This window comes from Myotis daubentonii, chromosome 18 (assembly GCF_963259705.1).
Source record: "Myotis daubentonii chromosome 18, mMyoDau2.1, whole genome shotgun sequence".
NCBI classification, from domain to species: Eukaryota; Metazoa; Chordata; class Mammalia; order Chiroptera; family Vespertilionidae; genus Myotis; species Myotis daubentonii.
In genome coordinates, this window is record NC_081857.1 from 31,292,328 (window position 1) to 31,318,697 (window position 26,370).

At 49.9% G+C, this 26,370-nt stretch overlaps 1 protein-coding gene across 15 annotated transcripts; it reads right to left on the reverse strand.

The window, feature by feature from the left end:
• Positions 1 to 15: 15 nt before the first annotated feature.
• Positions 16 to 26,292, reverse strand: PI4KB (phosphatidylinositol 4-kinase beta). Of its 15 annotated transcripts, none has more exons than XM_059675738.1 (15): positions 25,922 to 26,291; positions 23,813 to 24,059; positions 20,197 to 20,295; positions 18,217 to 19,153; positions 13,285 to 13,329; positions 10,678 to 10,905; positions 9,628 to 9,873; positions 7,337 to 7,446; positions 6,667 to 6,771; positions 6,325 to 6,448; positions 5,010 to 5,275; positions 2,074 to 2,299; positions 1,801 to 1,921; positions 1,188 to 1,250; positions 16 to 860 (listed from the first exon to the last, which is right to left on the reverse strand). In XM_059675738.1, exons 4-15 carry the CDS (start codon positions 19,123 to 19,125, stop codon positions 679 to 681), a joined length of 2,625 nt encoding a protein of 874 aa, XP_059531721.1. In that variant the 5' UTR covers positions 19,126 to 19,153; positions 20,197 to 20,295; positions 23,813 to 24,059; positions 25,922 to 26,291; the 3' UTR covers positions 16 to 678. The 15 variants fall into 15 exon arrangements, with proteins under 15 accessions (XP_059531721.1, XP_059531725.1, XP_059531728.1 ...); XM_059675742.1 differs by having other exon boundaries at positions 9,646 to 9,873; positions 25,922 to 26,290; XM_059675745.1 differs by having other exon boundaries at positions 2,167 to 2,299; positions 25,922 to 26,288.
• Positions 26,293 to 26,370: the final 78 nt, after the last annotated feature.

A 26,370-nucleotide genomic window follows, 5' to 3' on the forward strand; every position in this document is an offset into this window, starting at 1 on the left:
AACTCAGAAATGACACATGGCTAACTAAGGACTTTATTTCAAACAAAAATTAAAAAATTGAGAGCTATTTCCCTGGATGTGGGAAGGGATCAGGGCAAGGAATTCCCTGTGGCTAGGCCAGTTCCCTCTGTAGGGGAGGGGTTGTGATAACCCTCCTGGTCTCTGTGATGGGGACTCAGCAAGGGCAGGACCCTGTGCCAGAGCCCACCTGCCAAGGGGACCTCAGGCTAGGAGTCAGTCCTGGGAGGAACAGTCAGGCAGCAGCATGGCCAAAGGCGAACCACAGGATCAAATTGTAAGTACCAAGAACCCACTCTTCCCCTTCCTGGGACCTAGGACAGATTAAGAAGATGGCCTGTGGAAAGAACCTCTTGGACCCTGGCGAGAAGAAAGGCCCAGTGCCCTCACATTTGTCACCTCTCTCCTCTGGGGGGCAGTGAGTCCTGGGGTCCCTCAGGTGGTAATACTGACACCGCAGGGGGCAGGGAAGCCCCAGCAAGCCTGGACCCCACAGCTGGCTCTCCCCTGGCAAGCTCTCCAGTCACCACATGATCCTTTGTATTTCTTGCCTTCCATTTCCCGTGGGTGGGTAGGTGGGTGGGTGGGTGTTTCCTGGTTTGGGGTTTCTCCCAGGGAGGGTCCCCTGAATGCCCCACCGCGCTGGGGCCTGAGAGGGTGTCACATGATGCCGTTGGTGAGGTACTGGAAGCCATCGTAGAGCTTGGTGGTGATGGACCGCATGCTGCCGTCCACCATCTGCTCCACCAGCAGCTGCAGTTGCTCCTCGGTCATGCTCATGTGGAACCTCTCCTTGAGGTTGCGGATGGTGCTGGAGCCGTGGAAGCAAGGGAGCTGAGAACCTGGGGGGGCAGGAAGGGCAGAGGGTCATGGGCGGGAAGGAGGGAGGGCCAGTGGTAACAGCCACAGCAAGATCTTAGAGACCCCTGAGCATGTGGATGCAATTCTGCTTGCACCCATCCTCACGCCACGCTCCAAAACCCCTCTATAGGTGAGGGCATGAGGGTAGAGGAGGGCAGGGGGCCAACACCACATCTCCCCCAGTAATAGCTGAGTGGGCAGAGTCTTAGGACCCAGAGGAAGGCTGGGAAAAGGTCCTGGGGAATGGGCCCTGAGCTGGGCACTTATCTGGTTTGCAGGGCTCTGCCTATGCTACGTCTGACACTCACAGATGACCTGGGCCACCGTCGTCATGGGGCCAGACAGGGGTGCTCCTGAGCAACGGCGACAACCTGTGGGGTGAGGGTGGGGTGGGGAGGAGGAGGAGGAGACTGGCTGCTCAGAATGGGTGTATACTGCACCCCTAAGGAGTGGGGTTAGGACAAGGGCCCAGAAGGCTGGGAGTGAAGGGACAAAAGACTAGATGACGCAGTGAGGATAGGACAGTGAGAATGGATAGGTGACAGGTGAGGAACTCCTCAACTCAGAGCAGGAGGGATGAGTATCAGGACAAAGAAGGGGCCTGAGGACAGGGCAATTGGAGGTCAAAGCCCAGCGGGGAGGAAAGTGGTGACTGGAAACACCTGAGCTGGTGAAGAGCTGAGTGGTGGGAGGGACCAAGAGGCTGGAGATGAGACTCTTCTCTCCGAGGAGGTGGTTTCTGGGGCCTCCGCCCGTCCATCCCCAGGACCCAGCCCTGTCAGGAGGCATGTCCAGAAGGAGAATCGGCACTGGGTCAGAGCTGGGAACCCCTGCCTGCCTGGTGTCGAGGTGGAATGTACTTCCTAGAAATCCCATGCTGGGCACAGCCCTGTCCCCACACCTGCCTCGCCCCAGCCCCACCTTGCTGCATGATCTCCACGATCTGCACCACCTTGTCCATGTGTTTCCGAGCAGCAATCAGCCCCTGTAGCATCAGCATCTTGTAGTAGTTGAACATGTCACCATCCAGGCCGCCCATGACCTGTGAGGGGAGGAGAAAGTTGTAGGTATAAGGGCTCAGCGTACCCCCAGCCAGAACTCCCTCCATTAGGGCAAACATGCCAAACCCCACTACTTCCCAACTCTCTCAGCAGGCAGGAAGCCTCCCAGGACACCAGCCTCACCCTGACTTACTGCCATTTCTGTTCTGTTTGTCCGTAATTTGGGGGGAGCCCACTCCCATGACAGAGAAAGAACACAGTGAGGCACCTCTCCTTCCTGACTCACGTCCACAAACTCTGTGGTCAGCTTAAAGGCTGACGTCTCAAAGCCCAGGTTTCGGGGAGAGCTGGACAGGATGAAACCGAAGTCAATGTGGATGATGTGGCCCTCTGCGTCCAAAAGGATGTTCCCATTGTGTCTGAGGAGGGCAAAGGGGAGGAAGAGGCAGCATAAGTCAGTGTGAGGTGGCAGCCTCAAGCTGAAACACTGGCCACATGACACCGGGCGGGGAAGTCCCCTGCCATGTTTCCTGCTGCCTATAACTCAGTCCAACCTGCGGCCTAAAGCAGCAACAGAAACGGGGAATCGGGCACGTAAGCTGCTAACAGGCTGTGGGGTCTGAAATCGCTTTTACTGACAACTTAATAGTTTAAGATTGTAATTCTATCACCCAAACTGATCCCAACCTAGTAGAAAACCCAGAAGCAAGGGAAGAAAGCCTCTGAGGCTCCCACCAGCTGTCGCAGAGGCCAAGGAGTTGGCTCAGGGGCCTCAATCAGAACCGTTTTACCTGTGAGCCCCACCAGAAGGGAGTGGCAGGCTGGGAAGAGTTTAAATGTAAAATAATGTGGGGGCTTCAAGGGCAAGTTCTAACTACCTGATAAGTCACCCCAGTAAGAAATGATGAGCCAGCTGCAGGAAGAAGAGAGTAAAGAGGAGTCCAGGTCTGAGACCCCGACATGAATAACGAGCAGGAGGAGGACAATGAACATGCTAAGCATGTGAGGCCTGGCCCATTCAGGATAACCAGCCTCAGTGTCAACAGAGGCTTTGTTAGGCTGAGCTCCAGGTCTGAGGCCACCTTCTCTGGGGTTAGTCTGAATGGCCAAAAAGGAGGGACAGAAAGAGAGCCAGTCCCACCTGAGTCCTTTCTACTCTGGGAAGCACCACAAATTTAGCCCTAAGGCACACTCTTTAGAGCCAGAAAGATTCTCACTGTCTTAGCCCCACCTCTCATTTTACAGGTGAGGAAACACCTTGAGAGAAGGTCCCGAGCAGTGAGGGGCTCTCTAACAGCGGGCTAGCTGGGCCCTCATTCTGAAGCAGTTAAAGATCCTAACCTGCTCCCACTGCGGAGCCCGGGGCAGTGCTGCCAGTTCCTTCCACTGCTGATTCCATTCAGGGCTTGACTACATCTATTCTTTTTTGAGTTATTATTAAAGGTTTCTCAGCTGCCTGTTCCCCTCTCCCCCTTTTTTAAAGGATGAACTCTGACCTTCCAAATATCTTCCTGAAGGAAAGCCACAGGCCTGACCAGCACCTGCTTCCCTGCCCCCATTTACTCAAACCTGCGGCTCAGTTCTAGGCTGTGCCCTCGATTCAAAACCCTGACTCTTAGGGACAGTCTAAAGTTACTAATGTGGCCCCACCCCATAACAAAGAAACAGAATTTCCGGAGGATGAGGCCCAGAAATCAGGGTTTTAAAAAGATTCCCAGGTGATTCTAATGTGCAGCTAAGATTGAGAACCACTGGTCTAGAGCTCGTAACAAATTCCTTATAAACCATTACATGTTCCTTCAGCCCTCAAATGTAAAGCCTCCACGAGGCTCATTTGTAGGGCTGACCAGATGGAGCGAGCGCAGGTTCTGAAAGCTCTGACCGCCAGTCCCCTCATAGCAAACACCTGTCCGACTGTTCAGCTGGTTTCAATAAAGCACGCCAGGCCGCAGCATGCACTTACCAGTGATAGATGCTAGCTTTCTGACAAGCTGCTCTGCTGGCTAGATCCTAAAGTGCTACCATGTCCGGGAGCTCTGAAAGCTCAGGCCACTGTATTCCTGCCTTGCTAGGGCAGCTGCCCATGCCCGTGAGGTGCAACTCACAGGAGCATTCAGGATGCAGACCCTGAGTCACGTCTGGGTGGAATTATTTTTGTACGCTGTGTTGTTCACCTATGTGGGAAGCTGGGCCTCAGAACGGTCATGTGATACTGGAAATGGCAGCTCTGGGGAAAGCAATAAATACTTAAACGTTTTGAAAATTGTATGTTGGAATAAAAGGAGATTTCAGGGTTGGGAGTTTCAACTCTGTCTCCACCATGCCTCTCATATCTATCTTCTCCTTTCTGCTCTCAGTCACTACCACCTCCCTCGGGTCAGGACTCATTACCTCCTCCTCTGTTCCTTAAAGGCCTAACTAGACCCAATCTCACTCAGTACCACAGGGTGCACTCAGTAAACAAAGACTGGGTCATGTCATTCCTCACCTGCCAAGTACAGTCCCTCAGCCTCACTGTGCAGGTGCTTCTAGTCTGGCCTCTGCTCACCTGTCTGACATCGCTGCCTACTATTCTCCTGCCAGGCCGCAAAGCCCAAACTTTTCTTAAAATTTGTAATTTTTGTTATTTATTGATTCTAGAGAGAGAAGAGGGAGAGAAAGGGGGTAGGGGGAGAGAGGATTCATTGGTTGATTCTTGTATGTGCTCTGACTGGGGATCAAACCCACAACCTTGGAGTATTGGGACAACACTCTAACCAACTGAACTCCCCGGTCAGAGCCAGGAGCCCAAGTGTTACTCACACTGACTTATTCCTCTGGAACTCTGTGTCCTTCCCCCACAGCTTCCTCTGCCCTCGTTCTCCTTCATCCTTTTAAGAGCCTGCTCATTCAAACCCTTGCTTCTCCCCATAAATCCTTCATATCTCGCTCCTTTACCCTAGTACTTGTCAGTCTGTCTCTTTGGCTTAATGGCACGTGAACATGCCTGTCTCTGCTTAAAACATGTTGTTTGTCTCATCTTTTACGTCTTGGCAGTGGAAGGTGGTGGTGAGTGTACGAAAACTACACGTGAAGGGACAGAAATAAACCTGGAAAAAAGGTTAGGATGAGGGTCAGGAATTTACCTACCTGTCCTTGACTTGCAGCAGGTAGCAGACCAAGCAGTAGCCAGCGCAACTTTGCACGAAATTGCGCTGGGCACTGAGGAATGCCTCAGTGGTGTAACTGCCATGCTCCTGAAGGAAGTAATCGAGCAAGGAGAGCTGTGACTGTTTCTTCACCTGGTGGATGGACACAGCGTTGACCACTGGTTCAATCATGCCACTGTCAGCCGAAATCACAAGAATCTTGTATGGCTTGATCCACAGCGGCACTCGCTCCTGTTCCCAAATGGACTGTGAGGAGACACAGGACCATCATCTTTCATTCAAGTTGGGGGAGGGGCGAAAAGCCCTCTATCCCTAACCTTGGAAGTTCCCAGCCCTGGTGGCCTTGGATTCTAGTCCATCAAGTGAGTACAACCCACTGAGGACCAGGGAGTTTTTAAAGAAAATCCAGGTTCTGACAAGACACAGGGAGGTATATGGGGAAAGGCATCTCATAGGTAGATAGTCCCCAGAAGGCAGAACAGGAAACCACCCAAGCAGCGAGAGTGGGAGCTATTAATTCAAATTCAAGGAACAGGGAAAAGGATTTAGGTCCACAGAAAGCTTCTCGAGAAAATGAAAATATTTGTATAAAGAACTGGATTAAACAGGTGAAGCTGCTGGCAGGTGACCAACCCAGAGGCTCAGGGGACTGACATCTCAGCACACTGCAACCCATTTACGAAGACCAGATGGGAGTTTTTATTTATTCATTTTATTGAATTTATTGGTTAATAAAATTATATAGGTTTTCTTTAAAAACTCCCTCATCCTCAATGGGTTTTACTCACTTGATGGACTGAAAGGCCACCAAGTCTGGGACAATGGTTTATAAAATTATATAGGTTTCAGGTGTAATTCCATAATATATCAACTGTATATTGTACTGTGTGTTCACACCCAAAGTCAAGTCTCCTTCCATCATAATTTATCCCCCTGTAACCTCTTCTACCTCCGCCCATCCCTCTTTCTCTCTGGCAATCACCATACTGCTGCCTGTGGCTATGAGTTTTTCACTTGGGAGTTTCTGACTAAAGGACAAAGCCAGCACCCTGAAGTTTGGGAATCAGAACGGGTGCCAATCACAAAAGGGCCACAAGAGGTTGCTGTGGAGCTGAGTTCTGGGGCTATACTTGCAGGGGAGTACAATACAGAAGAAAGCACCAGCTTTAGTTTAATCTACATCCAGTTTAGACCTGAGCAGGAAGCTGTCCTCAGCAGAGTTCCTTTGAACAGCCTGTGTGGTCCCCTCAGGTGGGCTGCAGTGAGCTGACTCCCCTTCCTTCTCCCTGTCTTACCTGCAGCTGTTTCAGCACCTGGAAGGCCAGCAGCTCCTGCCGAAGATCATCCCCGCACTTGACAATGACTGACAGGAGCCGCCAATTGGGGAGATGGCCATAGGGAGAGCCCTCTCTGATCCGCCTGCATAAAGAGAAGCAAAAAGTGTCAAGAGGTGATGACAAAGACACAGCTTCTACCAAAAATCCAAATCCAACTCCCCATAAGGCAAGGACTGGGGCTGCCTGGGGGCATGATGGATTTGGGGGGAGCCCAGTGGACACTGGGATGGTGCAGTGAGTTCCTGCAGTTGTCTCCAAGCTTTGAGAGGTCTGGAGACAGCTGCCTCCCACCCAACTCACCGCACTTTCTCCTGCCAGGGCTCTTTGAGAGCAACTGCAGAAGGGTCTTCTGGGTCTCGTTTGAAGGCTGTGGGGGTGTGAGCCAGCTGCTCTGAAAGGCGCCGTCTAGCAGGAAGAAATGGTATCATTTGCTTGGAGGAGTTACCCCAGAGCCTCATGTCCCTGTCTGTGGCAGCACTGCCTGCACTATTTCCTTGCTTCTAGGCACAGAGAGAAACCTGGGTTGAGAGACTCGTGTAGGACACACGCCACTGATACCTTTTTGCTAACCTGATGGTTTGGAATCATGATAATCACCATGATTATCAAGCCTCCCATTCCTCTACCAAGATTATGGTTCAAAACAGCTGTGGCTCCAGCATCTGCATTTTCAACAAGATCTCTCCGATTCTGACATGTGAATCCTTGGACCCACTCTGAGAAACGCTGCTTTAATTCCTCCCTCTGCTGCTTTCATCCCTTTGGAGACCTTTTAACATTTAATTTCTTTCTGTAGTAGCCTAGTAATTTCTCCACCTGCCCCTTCACTGCCTCAAGTTTGGTGGCCTCAGAACAAGGACAGAGTAAAGAGAGACGAAAGGGAAAGACGCAGGCTGACAGAAGAGGAGAAAGAGACAGGCAGAGCCTTAAAGAGGGATGAAAAATGAGAGGCAGTGTGCTCTGGCCATACCGGATGTCCCCTGCTGCAATGAACACAGGCTCCTTGCTCTCCTGGCTGGTGATGCTGTCCACAGAGAACTGGGAGATGTTGTCACAGCTGTTGGTGTGCACTTCAGGGAGCTGGGGAGAGCAGGGGATGGTAGGTCAGAAGCGCTAGGCACAGGTCTCGCTTCTTTCACCTCCTCCACAGATCACCTGGAGTGTTTTCTATCTGCAGATTATGATCATTCCCCTCTTCCTAAGTCTGCTCCAGAAACCCTCCCCTGGTTATATATCATCCTGATCACTTGGACCCCAAACTGCCGAGGCACTCACATAGGCCCTTCAGTGGTGTTTCTCAAACATCTGAATGCTACTAAAACCATATTCCCATATGGAACCATCAATCTGGATTAAAATTACTGGGAATGGATCTGGAAATCTGAATTTTTTTATTTATTTTTAAATATATTTTTATTGATTTCAGAGAGGAAGGGAGAAGAAGAGAGAGATAGAAACATCAATGATGAGAGAGAACCATTGACTGGCTGCCTCCTGCATGCCCCACACTGGGGATCAAGCCTGCAACCCAGGCATGTGCCCCCGACTGGACTCGAACCCAGAACCCTTCAGTCCACAGGCTGACTCCATCCACTGAGCCAAACCAACTACGGCTGAATTTTTTTTTTTTTTTTTTTAATCCTCACTCAAGGACCTGCTTAGACAGAGGAAGGAAGAGAGAGAGAGGGACAGGGAGAGAAAGAGAGTAGCATTGATGTGAGAGAGAAACATCGATTCCATGTGTGTTCTGATTAGGGATTGAACCCGCAACCCAGGTGTGTGCCCTGACTGGAAATAGAACCTGCAACCTTTTTCGTATACAGGATGATGCTCCAGCCAACTGAGCCATTCCAGCCAGGCTGGAAGTCTGAATTTTTAACAAATTCTGTAGAAGACTCCCAGCACACTCAAGTTTGCAAACCACTGCTGTGACCATCACAGAGGCAGAACTTTTTTTTTTTTAATTGATTTCAGAGAGAGGAAGGGAGAGGTAGAGGGATAGAAACATCAGTGATGAGAGAGAATCATCAATCAGCTGCCTCCTGCACGCCCCTATTGGGGATCAAGCCCACAAGCCTACCGCTACTGGGAATTAATCTGTGACCTCCTCATTCATGGGTCGATGCTCAACCGCTAAGTCACGCGGCCAGGCAGAACAGTCAGCCTTACACTGAGGGCTCCCAAGGCCAGGGATGCATTTACTATTCTCCCTTAAGGTCCAGAACGGACTCTCTCCAGACTAGGGTCCAAGACCATTTCTTCAATCTAATCTCCCCTTCCCCCTCTAACTATCAAGTCCCTTCCTTTCCTTTGTACCAGAGCATTTCTCCTCAACTCCATTCATCACTTATTGTACACGGCCTTGTTATCTTAAATGCCTGTGTCCAATCTCCTTAACTGGACTGTAAGCTCAAGGACAGCCTGTCTTTCCCCAAAGTTGTGTCACAAACCTACATAAAATCCTTCCCTGGCTCCGTACAACCCAGAATAAAGTTTAAGTTTCTTCCCACGGCTTCCAGGATCCTGCCTCCAATCTGGCCCATGCTGGCCTCTCTAGCCTCATCTGTCGCCACTTCACACATCACACAAAATTTCTTCCAGGTCCTAAGACGAGCCAAGCTCTCTCGTCCTCCAGTCATTGCATGTGCTGACCCCTCTGCCTGAATAGGTAATTCAAACCCATCTTTAGGCCTCAACTGAGATATTACTTCCTTGAGGAAATCTTTTGGGGTGTGTCCAACCCCAAGTCTGGAGTAAGTGCTACCCCCACCATCAAGTGCTCTCATAATTCCTATCCTCTCCAGCATAACCTGGGTCACACCACACTACTGGCCAGTCTTCTACTCTCTCCAGTTAGGTCAGAAGCTCCTTGCAGGCAGTCTTGTTCACTAGCACACGGCATTCAGGGCTGGCACAAAGAAGGCCCTCCATAAACAGTTCTTCAGTGAATGAACGAATGTATAATTTACCATTCTCTGCTTTTCTAAAACAAGTTTATATAGCAGGTGTTCAATAAATATTTTGATTAAATTTCTTTCTCTTTCCTCAGCTTAGAAGTTCCTCCTTACATTTAACCTACATTCCTGCTGGAAAATGAGCTCTACCTGAATCTGCTCCAGACTAGAGCTGGTCAGAGCTTTCCCCTTTCATACCCAACACTACCTGCCCCTCTCATTTGTGCGCTTGCCTCAGCCTGCCTCAGGGTGTTGTCTCAAATTCACCAGAAGCTCCTGGAGAATAGGTGTTGTGCCCCAGTATTACCTCCGTGAGTTCCCTCACCTCCACCTGCAGCTCGCCTATGTCGTCCACGGACCAGGCCTCATCATCGTTGTCATAGTTGGGCACAGTACTAAAGCTGCCTGCCCGCTGCTCGTGGGTGATACCGCATTCGGGCAGGTTCTCTACGGACCGTGTGCTCCGGATTCGGTTCTCGGGGATCCGGGCGGGGACGTTGGTGGTGTCAAAGTTTTCACATTCAAGGACTTCCACATAGATCAGGTAGGGAGCCTGGGAGAAAGTGAGGACAGTATTTGCAATTCACCTGCACCACTGTCCCCCACATCGCAACTCCGTTAACACAGTTCTTCCTGCTGCCCGCTCCTACCTTCAACCCGCAATCATCAGTCCTCTGACACTGTGAATGCCATATTGGGGAGGAAATTGTCCTATGAACACCTATATAAAGAATTTGGGTGAGAGAGTGCACCCAAGTCTTCAAATGGTTCAGCTGAGTTTCAAAATGTGTAGATGATGCAGTTGGGCAAACCATTCCAAACTATCAATTACAACCCATCAGAGAGGCGTGGAAGCCTCTCGGGGCTTGTCCTAAAGACACAAAGACCGTGAAAGAGCGGGGCACTGTGTCAAGCCGGGCTCTATCTTCACTACTTCTAAAAGAAAAACCTGAACCTTTAATACTATTCCAACCAGCAGATAAACTTAGCTAATTCTCTCCAATGTAAATAAGGCATAGTCTCTCCTCCTCCTTGCCCCCTCTGTTCAGAAAAAGTCTTAGAAACAAAGTATTTCTCTAATGTTGCTATATCTGGAAAGCCAACGGGTTACAGAGGGCTACAGAGAGGTGGAGAGTGACTCTCCTGAGACATGGCAAGAAGTGACCTGGAGAGACCAGGCCTCTGTGTTCCAGAGAAACAAAGCCCAAGCAGGGAACAAGAGGGCCTCAGAATCACAACCACGAGTAAGGTTAAGGTGGACATGTGCACACGAACCAGGAAGGAGTCTAGGATGCTGGTCGGGCATCTCTAGGCACAGACACAAACCCTGAACAACCATGAAGTGGAGCCCACCTACCTTGTCCTTGGAGTTGAGGACAACAGCCTGGGTGTGGGGCACGCGGACCACGTGGTGGTCAAAGCCAGCAGTGGGCAGCCAGACTCGGGCAGGGAGCTTATGGTTAAGCAGGGAGAGCTCTGAGATCAGCCGCTGTGTTTTCTGCTCCTTAGTGGGGAGTGTGGCCAACCGCTTGCCGATCGCCATCAAGGACTTGATGAATTCTCGCTCAGGAGCTAGTCTGACAGGCTATAGAGGGATGGGGTGAAGTAAAAGACGGTAAAGAAACCATAGCAAAAAGTGGCCCTCCCACTCAGTCACTCCTGGCCGTTCAGGCCAGGGATCTGTCTGGAGAACCCCAGGGAAGGAGCTACCTCTCAGCCTAGTAGATTCCACCCTCCCCTGGCAAACTGAGTTGGGAACAGGTAAAAAAGCCAGCACATTCCTTCCCACAAGCTGTTTACTGAGGGTAAAGGAGTGTGAATCCGGTCTCTGGGACGCACTCCTCCCTGGACCCGAGTTCCTCAGGAACTGTCCCAAGGCTTCAAGATGGGTGAGGGTTACGGGACTCCAGAGCAAAGAGCTGCTTATACCTCAAGTGCTTCACCCACCTTGAGAATGAGGGTGTCCCTCTCCCCACCTGGATCCCTGGCAGAGCTCCAGCCCACAAGGCTAGGGAGGGGAGCTCCAAGTCAATAGCTCCCTTTTCAAAGGAGGACTCACTCCATTCAAATGACTTCTGTTGCTTTACATGGCATCCCCGCCCACCCCACGATTTCTTACAGGAGGTCAATGCGCATGCAGGGGATGGGAAGAGGATGAGCAGATTTGGGATTAGGGGATGATCAATGTGGAAAGAAAAAGCAGATGGAGGGAGACTGGTGTGGGCAGGAAGGTGGGGAAAGCAATAGCTCCCTTCACTCCTCAACAATGGCCCTGAAGGCCTGTCTCTTTTCTGTGATTCCTCCTTGGGTCCTCTTCCCCTCCTTCTCAGGACGAGGGTCCCCAGATTTGCTCCCTGTTGTGAGCTTGGCTCCGCATGCGGGCACTTCAGTCATCCCCAGAAAGGGCAGTCAGTCTGGGGGGTGAGGTGGGGTGGACTAAGCTAGACATGAAGAGGGGCTCTTTTCCCTAAGTCCTCCTACCGTAAAGGCATTTTATCAAGTAGCCACCCAGCTCCCAACCTCGTCTCCCCTCAGCTAGATGATAAGAACAGTATCTCCTCTGTTCACAGAAACAGTATTTCACTCACCAGACTTTTCTCTCCCTCTCTGTGTCTTGCTTAGTTTCCTGATTGAGACTGTCTACCCTCACTCCCTCAAACTGCAAAAAAGAGCTTCTTTTGAAAGCTGAGCAGGACCAGGCCCACCTCTGCACGTGTGCAGAGCCAGGTTCAAAGGAACAGCTCATCTCTCAGCCTCTACCCCGCAAGGGGCTGCCTCTGGCGCCCCACAATAATGCAACAGGGTGTCTGGATCAGTCACGAATGCTTTGTGAGGCAGGGTTGAAGAGAGATTCAGGAAGACAATAGAACGAGGCTTCTGTGGTCCCTGGAACTATTCCAGGGCCTAACAGAGAAAGAGAAAGACAGGAAGAAGACTTGCTTCTTCATTCATTCTGATCCCCTAGTGACCCATTCAGGTGGCAAATGGTCACTGCTCCAAGGATCCTCCACCCCAACCAATTCATAGTCATTTCAGATTAAAGAGGCAGAATTCCTTCCCAGCTTCAAACCAGCATTTGGGTTGGGGGCCCCTACGTCACATGAGCATGTTTGAAATGTGACCCCAGGCCTCCAAATACAGGCTCTGTCACGTGGGAGGAAATAGGAATCATGATTGAAAGGGGATCAGCACAGAACAGAGAAAACTGATTGGGTAGACAAATCAAAAACAAAATGTTAAAAAAAAAAAAAATCATCCAAACTCCCAGAGGGTCCAGCATTTCCTCTCACGTCTCTGCCCAGGAACAAGGTCCAAGACCCTGTAGGACCAGAAGGTCAGGAGTTATTCCAGAGGCAACAAGGAAGGAGAATAGTGATTAAGGAACATCCTGGCCAGGGAGCTGGGAAAGGGGAGAACTCAGACCTGGAAGAAATGTGGTTGAAGCTAAAAAGAAAAAGACTGAGGAGGTAAAACTTTCCTTCAGACCAAATCCTGTTTGCTTTTGGAATCAGCTCCCCCAGCACAGGGCCTAGCATTAAGAAAACACTGAATAAATATTTGATGGTCTGATGGCAGAAGCCATGGGGAAAGGGTCCTGGGTGGGAGAAACAGGATCCTGGGGGTTTCTGCCAAGCAGTTGTTGGCATCAATCCAGGGGTAAATTCTACCTCTCTCCCAGCTGTTTGATCTAGAGACCCAGGAGCTGGGGGCTAAGTCACACTGCATCCCAGCTGTCCCTGGGAAAAGGATCACTGAGCTCCACTGAACCTGGGCTCAGGGCACTGGCGACAGGCAGGGGACTCCTCCAGGCCTGGGAGGCCTGGGAAGGAGGAGCTGATCTCCCAGGAAGAAAAGGCACCTTTTCACGCCAGCCTTGGCCTGGGGACTTAGAAGACCTGGGGACGGAGAGGAAATGCGGCCATGGGGGGAGCCTGCCACCCAGTCCCAGCCTGGCCCCACTTACGGAACTGAATGAGTTATCAATACTCTCGGTGCTGGAGGAGAGCTCCTGGGAAAGGGCCGAGGGCAAAGGGAGAAGAAGGGCAGGGAGGGAGGGGAGAGAGACAAAGGCAAAGAATTTAGGTCCAACTTGGATCATACCTCTTCTCTTGTGTAGCTCTACCTTTCTGCTTTAATGAAAGAAAGTCAACCCAGAAATGCCGCCTGCCCAGAGTTATGGCACTGTGGGAGATGCTGGAAGGCTAGCTCAGACCTGGGGTCAGAGGGTTGAAGAGACAATGGCCTGTTTTTCACTTTCTTCCCTTCCCTTCTTGCCTGCAGGAACTTTCCTCCTAGGACAAAACCCTAAAGCTGGGACCCTTAGTGAGGTAACCCTGCTCTCAACCAAACCCTTCTCTGTGGAGGCCACACAGAGGGACTGAATTTAACAAGCTGCATGGCCCCTTACTGCCCACACTGGAAATCCTGTGTTCCTCTAGCTTCTTGGAAACGTCAAGGAGGAAGCAGAAAAGCTAAACTTTCAGTGCCAGGTGTATCTCCTCTCTAACCAGCCTCAGCATCACCCTAGGAAGCCTCATCCCAATCTTAAATTATGTGACAAGGGGTATCACAGACCCATGAGCATGAAACCTCTGGGCTAGATGCTGCTGGAGTAAAGGATGAATACCCTTCCTATCTACCAGACCTCCACAGGCTTGCTATCAGGCTTTTTCACGTGACAACCAACTACAATTTGCTGTCGTAAGTTGGGAGCGAGGTCCTGCCTTACTCCATCTGAGAAAGCGGAGCAGCTGAGCAGCAGCTGTCCTGGTCCCAGCCTAGGGTGGTTACCTAAACCTTGCCTGCCTTACTGGGATCCATGAGCAAAACAGGGGAAAGGGCCCAGCTCTCATTCAGTGGCTCTGCTACAGCTCATGCACAGGCCCGTCCTGGGTTCTGTGCCACAAGCTCCCCCAAAGCAGGGAGAAGGGGCAATATTTGTGCACAACCTGCAGTTAGGGGAGGGGCCTGCACTTAAGAGACAAAGTCCTGGGAGCTCTCAGGGCAGAAGGGCAGTGGTCACTGAGCTTTTACGCTGCAATTAACATTTCAAGCATCTACTTAATCCAATGCCATGGGATAAGTTCTATTCTGGCTGGGGGTCCTGTAGTCAGGCCGTTCCTTGAAGAATCTGGGGGGAGAGGCCCTGTTAGGGAGAAGCCAAGCCAAACACTCCCAAGGCAGGAGATCTGAGGCAGTGAGGATACCAGTCTATTATGACTTAGTGGTTCAACTTCTACCCATGCACTGGTGGGGGAAGTAATAGCAGGGAGGAGGACACTGGCTCCATGAACAACGATCCCGCTGATTCTCCCACAGACAGGCCCTGTCTGACTCATTAACAGCCTTGGGGGAAGGGAGGTATAGCATGATGGACTCCTCTCTCCTACTCTGTACACTGAGTCACTCATACTGAGTCAGCTCCAAGGAGAAAAGCTGCGTCCAAGAAGCTGATACCGCACCTTATCGGGCTGGAAGGCCCACTGGGTCTTTCAGTGTGACATGCAGCAGATTTCTCTGTACAAAGGTTGCAGTTCTGGAAAGACAAAGCTGATCCACTAGCGAGTCATTATGTGGGGCAGGGTGTGGGGTAGGACGTAACCCGGCCCCTCCCTATGCCAAATGAGTTACCAGTTGGTTATAAATGGGAAGGGAACCTGCCTAAGCCCAGTCCCCTGACTAGGCTGACAACTGCTTGGAAGAGGTGGGCTTTGGGGATGGGCGAGGGGAGGACGCAGTGCTAGAGTGCCGATTGCCCCTCCTTAAAAGAAAACAGGAGTGAGTCTCTGTGAGATCAGTGCAGAAGAGAAGCAGCCTTCTCAGGCCTCACCCTCCAGAGCACCTCTCCTGGTGGCAGGAACGTAGGGTAGGGTTAAACTCAGAATCTATGGGGAAAGCAAGGGATGGGAGCAGTCAGGTCTCCTTCTAGCAGCGGTTCTCAACCTGTGGGTCGCGACCCCTGAAAATACCTCCTGCATATCAGATATTTACATTACTATTCATAACAGTAGCAAAATTATAGTTATGAAGTAGTAACGAAAAAATTTTATGGTTTGGAGTCACCACAACATGAGGAACTGTATTAAAGGGTCGCGGCATTAGGAAAGTTGAGAACCACTGTCAGAATCTAGGCAGCGGTTCTCAACCTGTGGGTCGTGACCCCTTTGGCAGTCGAACGACCCTTTCACAGGGGTCGCCTAAGACCATCCTGCATATCAGATATTTACATTACGATTCATCACAGTAGCAACATTACAGTTATGAAGTAGCAACGAAAATAATGTTATGGTTGGGTCACAACATGAGGAACTGTATTTAAAGGGCCAGAAGGTTGAGAACCACTGATCTAGAGTCTCTGTTCAGACCTTAGACAGTTATGCACCTGGTGTTAGTAAGCTGTGTACAGCTTCTGTATATGTAGGAAACAACTTTTCAAGAGTCAGAAACTCCACACAAAAAACTGTTCAAACTAATAAATTCAGTAAAGTTTCAGGATACAAAATCAAGAGTCACAAACTAAACAGTGCCCTAGATAATGGGGTCTCCATATTACCGTACAAGTTCCTGGAGAGAAAGACAGCATTTTATCTTCCATCCTCCACTGCCTCCAGCACAGGGCTTTACACAGTGTACAAGCTCAATAACTATTTGTTGAGTGAATAAATGTTGCACGACAGGGGAGAAGGAGAAGTATTGGTATTTGGGGGACAAAGGTCTTGATGACAGATGTATCCTCAAAATGCCAAAGGCATGTGGAGAGACCTCTGTGCTGAAGATTCCAGTGCTTAGACTCCTGGTGACATTCATGTTTATTCTCTCTCACTGTCACTCGCACATCTCCTGAGGAGCTGCAGTGGACTCGGGTGTCTCATTCTGCCAGCATCAGATAACCTGGGAGGCTGGGATGTAGTATCTCCTTGCTTTCCTAGAGCTGGTGTTCCACCATAAAGACGCCAGGCTGGGAAGAATGGCAGCTGGAGAGGCCACACTAGAGGACTCAGGCTCTCACAAAAGACCTGATCTCAGTGTGCTGCCCATAATCTCACCTGAGCAGGGGTCAGATGCCAGGAAGAGGGACTAAGGATTAGCACAGAGGAAGAAAAGCCCTGAGGCTTCACCCTTTCTGATGCTAAGATGAGGACACAAAACACACAGAGAAAAGGCAAGCCTGGCAAGAGGCACCTGGGGTTCACTCCCAAGTGCTCACACTCCTACTGCTACAGACTTGACCCCAAGAGGAAGAATCCCAAACCTTTTATGACCCTAGTCTCTCCAGATCTGGAAGATTCTTCTTGCTTTGTAACAGCCCCCTTTGTGGCCTTGGGGTTCCCTGCCAAGTACAACCAGAAATTAAAACGGTCCTTTCTAGTTCTGAGAACAGGTGGGCTCTGCCCATGCATGGATGTGGAAACCTAGATGGCTAAGGCCTCGGCTGTTCTTCCCCAAATGGACTCTGACAGCTGAAAACCCAGGAAAGCAGATGCTGAGAAATAACCAAGACAGATCAGCTGAATGATTAGGAGTACCAGCTGTGATGTGAGGTCTAGTCTGACAGACACTAGTTGAGAGACCTTGGGCAAAATCGTCTAGCCTCTCTAAGCCTGTTGACTCAATGGTAAAAAATAAAAAAAAAATCTGTCTGCTAGGGTGGTTGTGAGGATTAAATGTACAATACTTCACATGATGCACATAGTAAGGGCTCAATAAATATTGCTCTTTTAGCCTGTTATTAAATGATCATAATAAAATACTGAATTTCCAGAGAAAGCAAGCTCTACAGTCTCCTTCCTCCTGTGCTTTCCCTTTCCTAGTCACTATGACCTCCTTCTTGCTGAAAGAAGTCCCACTGTATCAAAACTGTGGGTGGGTTGTGTGTCCCACAAAGGCAGATGCCAACACCATGGCTATATGCATTTTCCAACAACTGCAAATTCCTCATTCTTTTCTCCCTTCTTTTCTATGCTGGGCTGGTAGCCAGGATGGGAGCTAGGCTGGTGGTGAGTCAGAGGGGGGAACTGGGGCACCATTGTCTGGCTGGGATACCAGGTCACTGACACTTGGTTGTCCACTGGGCAACTTCCCCTGTATCTGTCCAGATGTGGAATGGAAGGTGAGTATAACCTACTGACGGGCTTATCTGTTCCCTGCTCTGTATCCTAAATGGACATCTACAACGAATGCTGTGGCTCAGTCTTCTTTCTAGACACTGGGTATGTCCGTGATTCACTCTATACCAAGATTGCTTCCTTCTTTCTTTGTGCTTCTCCTAAATGATTTGGGAAAGTTCAACCAACATCCCTTCCCCTAAAAAAAGGCAGGTAGCAGGCATTCTGCAGATGTCTCAGTGACAGGGAATGAACCTTACCCTTATAAAAACAAAAAGCAGGATCTTCAGGGAGTGGGAGGGAGGGATTATGAAGAGGAGTGGTCAGGAGAATGAGGCTGAGGTTCATATCTCCCCTTCCCCAGCACACACAAAATTCACACATATAGTCCCTTCCCCTCCCCATGGTTGCTGCTCTGAGAGGTTCTGGTAGATATCCCAGGTCTCAAGCAGGGTGGGGAGGGTCTCTGCCACAGTTCTCAGTAGGTAAGGAGTTAATGGAATGGCAGTGAAGTTTAGTAAAAACAACATTGGCAGAGTCAGGTGTACCAGCCTTGCTTTTAGCTCTATGACCTGAGACAGGTCACTTTATCTCTCTGGGTCTCTGAGTTCCTCCTTTGTAAAATGAGGCAGCTGGAATACATGAATTCTAAGGTTTTTTTCCATTCTAACATTCCATGCTTTTATCAGTGAAATGAAACAGATGGAAGGAAAGAAAAGGACAGAGTGACCCTATGTCAGACATCCTGTCTCCATGCCACCTTGCCCCTCTGTCCCTCCCAGGGATTTTACCTCATCCTCATTCTCCACTTTGGGGTTGCTGGCTGTTCGTTTCAGGTTGCTGCTGAGACTTATACTGGCGGTGGCATCTGACTTAGAGCGCTGGTGAGTCCTTTTAGAGGGAGACAGCCCTGTGTCAGGGGCTGGGCTTAAGGAGGGCAGCTCCCTCTTTCGGTGAGCTGGCTTCAGCTCATCTGAGAGGATCAGCTTCCGTAGCTTGGTCCCACGGGAGTGTCGTTGAGTGGAAATGTGCATGTCTGAAGAGTAGGCCCCGAGCAACAGGGCACACTGTAGGGAAAAGTTAATGCTCTGGCGGCATCGGTGGACTATGTAGGGCTTGATGGCGTCACCTACGTCTTCATCCATGTGGATGTACATGTTAAGCAACTGAGGCAGATAGAAGTCCACGTCCTCATTGCGAAAGCAGAAGAGCCGATTGCCGATGTAGGCTTGCACTCCAGGCTCCTTGGAGTTATACAGGTATGAAATGGCCATGGAGATGTCAAATAGTTTTGACTCAAACAGCCTCAGCAGCCAAGACTGTTTGGCTGAGTTGTTCTGCCGCCGCCTTCTTGCTCCCTTGGCTGTGCCCGAGGCCACAGTGACCCCCATCTCATCTTCCTCCTCTCTTATCTGGGCAGGAGGATCGTCCAGGCAGCGGATCTCACTGTCCACACCATCCCCATTGACCACCTCCAGTGGAGTGGCTCTGCTAGAAACGGCCACGCCTCCATGCAAAAGCTTGACCTTCTCTAGCACCTCCTGGCAGGCCTTCTGGGCCACTTCGGGGTCAATCACTGATAGTTCCCCGACCCCCTCCGTGATGACGCTTAGCAAGGAGCCCCCGTTATTCCCTGATGGACCAGGAGTGGGCTCAGAAGTTGGCTTCAGGGTGGCAGGTTCCACTACCGTGTCTCCCATGGCCACAGCCAGACTTCGAGCTTCCAAGCTACAGGAGGGAAGAGGAGAAAGGTACAGAAAGGGAGACACATAAACATATAGGTTAGTGGTGCCATCCTCAGGTCTTCTCTCTGCCATGAAACCTTCCTAGGCACCTCTTCTCTTTCTGTCTATCTGGACTCCTTCAAAAACAGATGAAAAGTCATCTCCCGCCAAGAAGCATTCCCTGACCACCTCCCCTCTGATCACGGCTTTCCCCTCCATTCCTTCTGACTTTAGTTACTCAGCTTGGGCTCTGTTCCTAACTTGTATTTACAACATGTTGCTTTATATGTGTTCTGTTTATACAGGGTTACAAATTCTTCAGCTAGGTTGAAAAGCAATTCTGGTCTTATTCCTTTGTCCCTATTCTATCTTTGTGCTCTTCCCACGTCTCTTTTTAAATGCCCGCCCATAACCTTTTTCTTTTCCTCTTTGAACTGTATTTCCTTACTCATTAACGCCCCATACACAGGTCCTGGGTATCTCACCTTTATTTAGTATTAAAGTCTTGATGTATTTTTCTAGTTATTGATACATTTTTACCTTTTCTTTTAGAATCAAAGTTCCCGTGGAATAAGGGCAAGCAATACCAGGCCAAGCTTCATTTAGAAATAAATACCTATAAAACAACTATCAACCACCCTGCTGAAGTCGTGCCATTTGTCTGACTTCATGATGTCACTTCCTCTTTCTCCAGTGCTGTGACAGCTAAAGTATAGTGGAAGGAGTCCTGAACGTGGGGGTCAAATAGGCTGGAGTTAACAATTCTGCCATTATGAAATGTATGAACTTATGCAAGTCATGTGGCTTCTGAGTTTCCGTTTCCTCGACTGCAAAAATGGGAAAAACATATCTATACCTCACTGTTGCCACGCAGAATAATTAACTTCATGCATGTAAAAAGATCGAGCATAGCCCCTGGCACAAAGCAGCCCTCAATAAATGCTAGCTGAATCCTAATTACTGAAAAGCTTAGTAAACAGTGTGTGTGAACCTGTGCGCGCGCACACGCATATACTGTTTATTATAAGGGAAGTGAATTACAGTTACCTCGTTGTTTGAAAATCTTCCAAAACATTTATGACAGCCCTCTGCTATCCCAACACTACTTTCCCCATTATCATATACACACTCCAAGAACTGGAGGGGCTGTGGAAAAAAAAAAAAAGGAAAAGAAATTAGGCTGGAACTCACAGGTCTAGAACATCTAAAGAACAGGGGGAAGAGGACTTACACAACCAGGAATCCCTCTCTGGAGGGAGTCTTGGGAGGAATTTCAGCGAGAGAACACTGCTGACAAAAGCCATTGCCTTCCTAACATGATTCTCCAGAGGCTCACCAAATCCAGATCAGGAGAATCAGTGCAGAACAGAAAGAAATTTCAAAGTAAGGACTGGGAGAGGCACGCTGTTAATGTCAGATCAACACAGCTCAAGAGTAAGATTGTAGTCAGCTCAGAGGCCTCCTCACAAAAATGCAGACAGAATCTAAAACATGCTCAAGGATATGGGCAACAGAAAGGCAGAGGCTGCTGTAGAGCTGGAGTGCAGGTAATTTACAACTAATAGTGGCATCACCTTTGACCCTAGTGAACCTGGGTGCATATACTTTGTGGAGGTGGAAGGAGGCTCCAGATACAGATGCACTAGTCACTCTGGAAAGCCCCATTTTCCACTGTCCCTTCCTACACCTCTAACATGTTAAGAATCAAGGTTACTTTCATCTGCCCAATATTATGCAGTCTCGCTCCCTGTCTCCCAGCAATCAGCATTAAAGTCTCACAGGAAGGCAGAGAGGGAACTCTTCTGTTCTCAGAGATCACCAAAAAGGCTACTTCAGTTTATTTTTCTCCCAACTCTGTCAAGTAAGAAGTTCACCTCCAAATTTAATATCCCGATGCAGTCTGAGTTTGTCATTGGTAAAAAAGGTGGCAACTCTTTCACTATACTCTCCCCAAATTATGCAGTGCCTTCTGAGCAGTAGAACCAGCATGGCTGCCTGCATGGATCTGTCTCTACTCGCAACTACGGGTTGCACAGGAATAGTAAGAAGAAAGCTTTAATCATCCCCTGCCACACCTCTATAGGGCACTCTGCACCAGAAGGTCATTCTAATTCAACTGGGACCACTACCTTTTAGGTCTACTTAGAAACTCACATGACAGCTTCAGTTGTTTTATGCAAACAACCCTTTTGCTTCTCAATCTCTCTATGCTCGGCACATCTTTCCCCTTTTCTCTACTCCAGAGACTTTCAAGTCACCAACACCTCATAAGGTCCACATTTCAAAACTTCCAAAGAAAATGAAGTTAAGACATTCTCCCACATACAGCGTCTCAGATCTCACTAGGAAATGCAGTAGTTGTCTGCTCCAATTGATCACAGTGGGGGTTATTACTGGCACCAGTAAAAGAGGTAAGGGTAACATCATTTCTTTCATCCTGGGACTCAGCTAGGAATCCCCTATGACAGTATTCAGGGGACCTTCCCACTGAACAGAAACCCCATTTGGCAGCTGTTACTCCCCAAGGAACCAGATGATGTCAAGAGGTGCAGGAAAACCAGACTTCTCTCCTATAGAAGCAGCTCTGCACTGGAAACTGCCAAGCTGGGCCTCCCTCCTGGCCTCTCTGAGCCTCATCTGAAGCAAACATGGGGGGGAGGAAGTACTGAAGGGAATGGAGGTTGTTTTTGTTAAATGTAGACAATAAAAAATAGGAAAGGTGTTTTCTAAAATCTAAATCCAGATATGGTCCTCAATATCAATTCTTTCACTTTCAAATGCAAAGAAAAAACAGCATTGATAAGTAACCATTCTAAAGTGAAAGGACTAGAAAGTGAAAGGAAAAAGGAAGAAACGGGTCCTGCAATCAGCACCCTTCTCCTTACAAGCCAGAGAATAAGTGAAAACTGAGAGAAGAAAACCCAAACCTTTAATATCAAAGGACTCCCCTGGCTCTCAATGACATCAGACGCAGGAGGCTGCACATGTTGCACTAGGTGCCTGATCTGGCCTTCCGGTGAGACTGGGAGGGAATCGAGGAGGCCTCCCCTACCCCGCCTAGCAGCTGGCTTCTAGGAAAGGCGAGTGAACGGCTGGGAATCCTCATCTGAGCATCAGAGGGTTTTTCAGAGCAGAGCAGCGGCAGAGGGCAGAGGGGTTACAGGCATGTGTTCTGTGTGATTGAGCATTTAAGTGAACGTCTCCAGAGGACCCTGGGGTGAGGGAGTGTTATCACTTAACTTGGCTTTCCACTTCTCTTCACCTCAAAAGATTCTACGCAAACAACCCTCCACTGGCCTCCATTAAAGGATTTACTGAACTGGTCTCTGCTAGGACAGGATGGTAAAGAGCCCTGAATCCATCCCCTCACCCAGTTCATCACCATTCCCTTCTTCAAATATTTTTCCATGGGCTAAATAAATATGAATTGGTTCAGAACAATCCCCATGTTTTAAATGTCCCTGTATTTTCATAGAATGGCCTTTAAAAGATCATCTGATTTCGTGCTCTGTCTCCAAACAGATAGGTGAGATCAACTTCCCTCCTCCTTTGAGATGGATCATATGAATTGGAAAAAGGGAAAGCAGAGCCAATATCTTCATCCCACAAGATGGGTAGTTAAGAGAGACTGTTAGAGTTAATGGAGCCCAGCCGGCGTGGCTCAGTGGTTGAACAACAACCTTTCTATTTCTATTTCTCTCTCTCTCCCTTCCTCCATCTCTAAAATCATTAAAAACATTTTTAAAAAGTTAAAGAAAAGAGGGAGCATCTGATATCTTGCTCCCCAGTGTATGTCATCAGTTTGGCTCAAACTCATAAAAATTCTTTAAAAATTGTTAATGGAAAAGAAAGGGAGGTTCAAATATGTTATTTAAGGTTTCCTTAATAATGAAATTAAAAAATGACATAATCACTTCCTTAAATGAAAATGACATAATCATATAGACAAGAGGTATAAATCCTAGAGCTTAATCCTCTTTGTAACAACTAATAAATCAAGAAATAGAGACACAAGCATTTTATCTAAAGCTCTGGCAATAACCTTCAGAAGTGAACACTGAGCTAATTAAGAGGTTAACTCTAAAGAAGTAGAAGAGATGAATAAAAAGGGACTGTTGCTTTTCGTCATAAACTCTCATGTACCACTGGATTTGTTACCAAGTACACATATACCTTTAATAATGATTTTTTAAAAAGCTGCTCTTCAAAAGAGACTCCACATCACTCTAGGCTACCTGTTCTCCTGTTGAGAAGTTCCTTCTCATGTTTTAAGGTCTAATTCAAACCTTGCTTTAAGGAGGTCTCAGCTCCTCTTCCCCCCTTGACCTCAATGATAGAGATGGGAGACTGAGTACTACTTTTCCTTGTAGAAACGAAGGCCCAAGCAGTCAAGCAGGCTCCAGCCCTAATAGGAACCAGGTAAATGGTTACTCAAAGCCCCAAGGGAGGTTGGCATCAGGAGAGAGGGCATTCTCAAGCTACCAGCATGGGGGCAGGGAGGGCAGTGGTCTCAGGATAGTTAAGTCAATATTGAATCAGGCTGAGAACTCTCTCTGCAGTGCCATGGAGCTAGTCTAAGCAGATTCCAGCCAGACAGCCCAAGCCAGCTCCGGAGCCTCTGCTGAAACAGACAGACGACAAAGAAAGCAACCTGTACACTCACCTCTCTCTGAACTGATCCTCCCTGCCGCCAGCCCCACATGGGCTTGGACTAGGTTCTCTCTTATCTCATGCCAATTACTGAAAGGTTCCTCCCAAAGTTCTTCCCCAAATCAAAGAATCTCAATTTGCTGCTTTGGATGGTGTTCAGCAAATATGTTCTCATGCAGTGTGCACCCAGCTCTGAGAAGCAGGAAAACCAAGGAAATATGATTTCTCTTCGGAAGTGCTTCCAAGGAGTAAAGCTGCTCCTAAAAAAGGGAGGTAATGAGTAGACTGCACTCTGGCGAATGAGCAAAGACAAGGGAGAAGTGGGACGAGGTTGTGTGATTATTTTCAAACAGGCCTGGAGTCGGAAGATGAGTGGAACTTCACGTGTCCTCTTTGCTACCGCAGGCCGAGAGAGAGACATGGCACGCAAGGGGGCGACGAGTTTCCTACGTCCCAACTCACTCCAGTTCTCTTCTCCAGCTAGCGTCCTCAAAGGTCTTGGCCACAAACATACTTTCCACCTATGGAATCTGCACTATGGATCAAGTTCAGGAGGAGAGCTCAGCAACTATTGCACCTGGGGGCGGGGGGCGGGACGACGGCAAGGTACACGAAAGCAGCAGGCCTGGAGCTTGTCTTCCAAACAGATTTACTCCCGTGGATGTAGACTAGACCAAAGGAAAATTCTACAGACAACTAAACCACTACTAATAACTTCTGTCGGAGAAACCCTGAATGCTTTGTAAAAAAAACCAAACTGAGTCTATCCCCCGCCAACCCATATCCTGCCCTTAGCCTATCACTGCACTGACGCCTAGAGAGTGGGCCCCTTTCCCCAAAATGCCACTCTAGAGGCCAAGGAGGAAGTCACATGAACCCAGAAGTCCTGGTGCTGAAGGCACAAGCTCTTCCCATGGTTCCTGGGCACCTTTTCCCAGTTACCCCCCAGCCCTAAGCGCTTACGGAACCAACCAGAACGCCTCCAGCCAACCAGACAGTACAAGGATGCCTTTGGGATCTGGGCAGGGGTGGGAGCACAGTCTACACTTGGCTCCCTTTAAGACAAGCCTAAAATTATATAATTTAAAAAAAAATTTTTTTTTTCCCCTCACAACGTCATTCAGAGGCGGACCCTGAGCAGTCAACAAAGTGTAATCTGACAGGGACCTCTCCAAACTGCTCCATCCTCCACCAACACCCTCCCGGCCGGAAAAGCCCGGGGACAGCCGGGGCGCCCCCGCCCCCCAACACATTCCTTCTTAGTTCAAGGTCCGGTTGGTCCTGGAATAAGTGTTCTGTGGCGATAACGGAGGACGACAGAGCGCACACAGAGACCACAGGAAACAGAACCAGGTGTCACCGGGTCCGCAAACCCCCGCCGCTCCAGGGAGCAGGAGTCCACGTTGGAAATCCTGAACCGGAGGAGGGGCAGGAAGAGACCCCCCAAAGGCTGGAGGACTGAGGGGGGGGGTAAGGGGAGCGCAAGGGAGTTACCGGAATCGCGAACCACAGAGGAGGGTGCGGGTCACGGTTAAAGTCTAACTAAAGGGCAGTTCGGGAAGGACGATGGGACCCTGGCGGACAGGGACACGGGCAGCCCCCGGGCGCCAGGAGCGGGGCCCCGGTGGGCGGGGCGGTAATGGAACCCGAAGAGGCGCGGAAGGGAAGGGGGGCCGCAGCCCTCAGCTCAGGGACTGGGACCCGGGCGGGGGCTGCACAGAGACTTTGTGGAAAAGGGAGGCAGGCGGCGGCCCTGGGCAAGGTTTGGGGCAGGAGCACAGGCGGGGAGGACGAACAGGAGGGACACTGTAAGGGGCGTCCGATGCGAAAGGGGTTCACGGCTTGAGAGACAACATAATTCGGGAAAGGCAGCAGGGATAAGGGGGGGGGGGGATCCCCGGGACAGAGGGAGGAGCTAAGCAGAAGAGGAAGCCAAAAAGCTGAGAAGTACCCCAGGCTTGGCTGGAAAAGGGGGAGAAGGAACCCGGGGTGCAGCTGCCACCGGAGGGCAGTTTTGTAGTCGAACCTACGTGTGGGGGCGGGGGAAGGCTGTGCGGGACGGGGGGGAGAGGAACCTCCACAACACAGGGCAGGGGGGGCTCACGGAGTAGGAGTCGCTTACCTCCGGGGGACCCCCGCGGAGGGGGTGCGGGCGGTCGGGGTCGGGCTGCCGACACCGCCGCCTCAGCAGCAGCGGCCGCTCCTGGGTTCCATTGGCCGCCTGCGCTTCCCTGACAGCGGCCGCGGCGGCTGCACCAGGCCCCGGCGGCGGGGCTGCCCTCGGCGCCGCCTGAGGGGGCCTTCGCGCTGCCTCAAGTTCGGCCGGGCTACACAAGCTCCTCTTCCTCCCTCCGCATAACCAAGATCCCCCTCAAAAAATATCCCCAGGAAGGCTTGCTTCTTCTAAATCCAAGCCCTTTTCCTTGGGCTATGCTTCCCTGCTTCTCCGACTCTCAGGCCCCTACCATCCCATAGTAATCTAAGGAGTCCAGTGAGCTGCCTGAGACATGCCTGTTCAGAAATAGGAAAGGGGCGGGAACAGATGTTTGGAAGCGCGAGGGGGCGGGGAAG

Excerpts from the sequence above, each read along its gene's own strand:
- PI4KB (XM_059675741.1), bottom strand. The coding sequence starts at position 19,125 with ATGGGAGACACGGTAGTGGAACCTGCCACCCTGAAGCCAACTTCTGAG. Across the intron at positions 2,300-5,009 it reads CTGCTGCAAGTCAAGGACAG|ACACAATGGGAACATCCTTT; the intron begins GTAGGTAAATTC and ends TGCCCTCCTCAG. Across the intron at positions 1,251-1,800 it reads CGTGGAGATCATGCAGCAAG|GTTGTCGCCGTTGCTCAGGA; the intron begins GTGGGGCTGGGG and ends CTCACCCCACAG.